The sequence below is a fragment of the Quercus suber genome, unplaced genomic scaffold (assembly GCF_002906115.3).
Source record: "Quercus suber isolate HL8 unplaced genomic scaffold, Cork oak 2.0 scaffold_653, whole genome shotgun sequence".
NCBI classification, from domain to species: Eukaryota; Viridiplantae; Streptophyta; class Magnoliopsida; order Fagales; family Fagaceae; genus Quercus; species Quercus suber.
In genome coordinates this window covers 189874-192739 of record NW_027070094.1, presented here as the reverse complement: position 1 = coordinate 192739, position 2866 = coordinate 189874, and the positions used below count along the sequence as shown (strand labels likewise).

Sequence of the window (2866 nt, the reverse complement as noted above, 5' to 3'; positions counted from 1 at the left end):
CTCTTCCTTATTATAACTATCGAATTATCAAAATAAAAAAATAAAAAATTATATTGTGACTTGTGAATATCTACCCTTAAACTTTATTTCTCACACTTGTAAGCAGAAAATTGGTTACAATGTCTTTATCATCCTGCCTACCATGGGCTGTTTAATTTACTAGCACTAATTTCTGCGAGACACAATTTAGACCCAATGATGAACCAATCTTAACAATCCCAATTTGAACACAAATTCAAATGCAATATAGCATTGTGCATAAGAAGATATTATTTAATTACATTCCCAACCAAAAGAGAGTTTTACTTAATACTAAGAAGTAATAACCCCTACTAAAATCACAAATGGGGCAAAAAGACCAACATTTCATGATGCAGCCCAAACCCACCAACAAGAAGCTGGCTCGAGATGCATATACCCATCGCTCGGATTTATTTGCTTCCTTTACATCTTTAGCACCATATCTTGCTCTAAACCAAATCATAGGAAATGCATATACCACAGTACTTAGTAGGACCAGGACCAAAATGCATGGTCATCAGCAGGGAATCCGAAATTACATGAATTTTCGGACGGGTCGGAGTAATCAACATCTTCCAGCTTAGGAAAGATGTAAGCAGGCAATAGGCTCTTACTCAGATTCAAATTATCCTCCTCATCTTGAGATAGATCAGACTGATCAGGTTCAAAAACATTTGAAGAATCACCAGGCTCTAGCAGTGAAGAGTGAACCCCATCAGTGTAATGTGAGCTATCTGAATCAAATATATCACTCTTAGCTGAACTCATATCTTCCTGCTTACAAGCCACAATTGACACTTTGGATACTTCACCCTCAGAAACAGATTCAGCAACAGGCTTTTGCAGTGGTTCCTGAGATAATTTGTTGGTATCAGACTGTTCAGAGATTCCCCCTCTTTCTCTCTCAGGAGCAGCTTGTCTTGGAGAACAACAACCTGCCAAAATATTCACACACTTTCGTTAGTGCAATTATGACCCAAATCCCAATACAACAAAAAAAGAAAGGTAGTGAATTGTGGTTGTGGAACACATTGGTTTGCCCAAAAAAGCCAGCTTAATAGACTTTTTTTAGCACATTTTGTTGGATTCCATGCCAAAAATTACTTTTTCCCCTGTTTTCTATGGGGACAAACAATTAACAAAGCGCATCTAATCGCACTAATTTTTACCTGTGCTTTTAGTTTATCCTTCTCCTTGAGTAGATTTTCATAGTCAGCCTTGAGGCTATTGTAGCTATCTTGCAAAACCTCATATTCCTTTTCCATCTGTTTGGTCTTCCACCGTGCACGGCGGTTTTGAAACCAAATAGCAACCTGCCGAGGCTGCAAGCCGAGCTCTTTCGCGAGCTGGACTTTCCGATCAGGTTCAAGCTTGTTCTCCACCTCGAAACTTTTCTCCAGAAACTGAACTTGATCGGTACTCAGCCGCCTCTTCTTCTCGGGTTGATGGAAATAGTCTTCCAAGTCCTCGTCTCCATTGTCATCGTGATCATATGCACGGAAAAATGGCCTATTCGATCCGTTTCCTCCACGAACATCTGCAAAGCTCACCATAGATCTTGAACCTGAAACACAAACGCACAATACCACACCTCAAAAATACCATCTTGTAATCAAACACTTCAAATTCTCTTTCTTGCTTGGTCATTCTTGTATAACATATAAATTTGGTTTGGTTGTCTGAATCAATAGTACGAAGGATTTAACAATAAGTATACATAGCCAATTAGTGTAAGTAAAAGCATAGAGTCTACGAATGCACTATTACATAATAAAATGAAACCATGTTCATCTAGACAAAGCAAAATTAGAGGTAATTAAACAAAATCCAATTGAAGAATACAAATAACCCATAACACAATTTTTGTAAAGCTCAAAGAGAGTACCTAGGAAAGAAGGGGAAGACCCAGAAAGGAAAAGAGAATCAAGAGGCTCAGAAGCACAAGCACCCTTTTGATTCTGAAACAAAACACTCAAATTGGAACCACTATTACCACCAGTACCACTGCTATAGACTCTGCCACCAGCCATAATAATTTAACAAGACCTGATCAGTTTTTTCTTTTTATTTTTTTGTTATTTTGTTATTGTATTTGTGTGTTAATCAAACAGCCATGACAGCTAGATTATGCTGATCTGGTTTTGTGTGAGAATCTATGGTTTGTGGCGGAAGAAGCTGGTGATGATGATCTCGGTGATGTGAGAAGTATGGGAGCAACGGCTACTCACACCCATCACTCAGAAGAAGGAAACAAAGTTGGAGGACTCTGATCACAGTTGAGGTGGAAGTGAAAGAGGGTCTGTTGAGGAAGTAATATTTTTGGTTGAAATCTCTCAGAGCAGCAGAGCTGAGCTGAGCTGAGCAGAGCAAAAACAGAGAGAGAAGAGAGTAAATTTTTCTCTGAAACGAGACCCTGATGGTGTTATAAAAAGGGAAGAGTAGAAATGTTCAGAGCCGCTAGTTACTATGATGCCCCTCTAAGCTAAAAGAATAACCTTTTATTTTTTATTTTTTTTATTATAGCATAAAATAATATGAATTTGGAACTTGCAAGTTTCAACTTTCAATAAGCCAAAGATGGAAGGGTTGCCTTGCAACTTGGGATTAGAGCAAGTGTTGTTTAAGTCAAATTCTAGCATACAAATTCTTATATTTTATTTTAGCTATCAATTTCTCAAATATATTTCACATCAAACTTTCTTCTCTTTTAACCTCTATTTCACATAAAAATTATATACTCATTCATTTTTTTTCCCTATTTTCCTATTGTGTTTGGAGGCTATCTTCCATGTTATTTTTTGTCTTTTTAAAATTTTTTAATGTATCTCTCATGTAGATTTTTGTC

At 37.2% G+C, this 2866-nt stretch overlaps 1 protein-coding gene across 1 annotated transcript; it reads right to left on the bottom strand.

Annotated features, from left to right (window-relative positions):
* Positions 1-222: 222 nt before the first annotated feature.
* Positions 223-2459, bottom strand: LOC112006246 (homeobox-leucine zipper protein HAT5). The gene is given in 4 exon segments (XM_024038537.2): positions 223-905; positions 908-956; positions 1191-1585; positions 1907-2459. Coding segments are annotated over 4 exon segments (987 nt in total). The 5' UTR covers positions 2052-2459; the 3' UTR covers positions 223-507.
* Between the last annotated feature and the right edge of the window lie 407 nt (positions 2460-2866).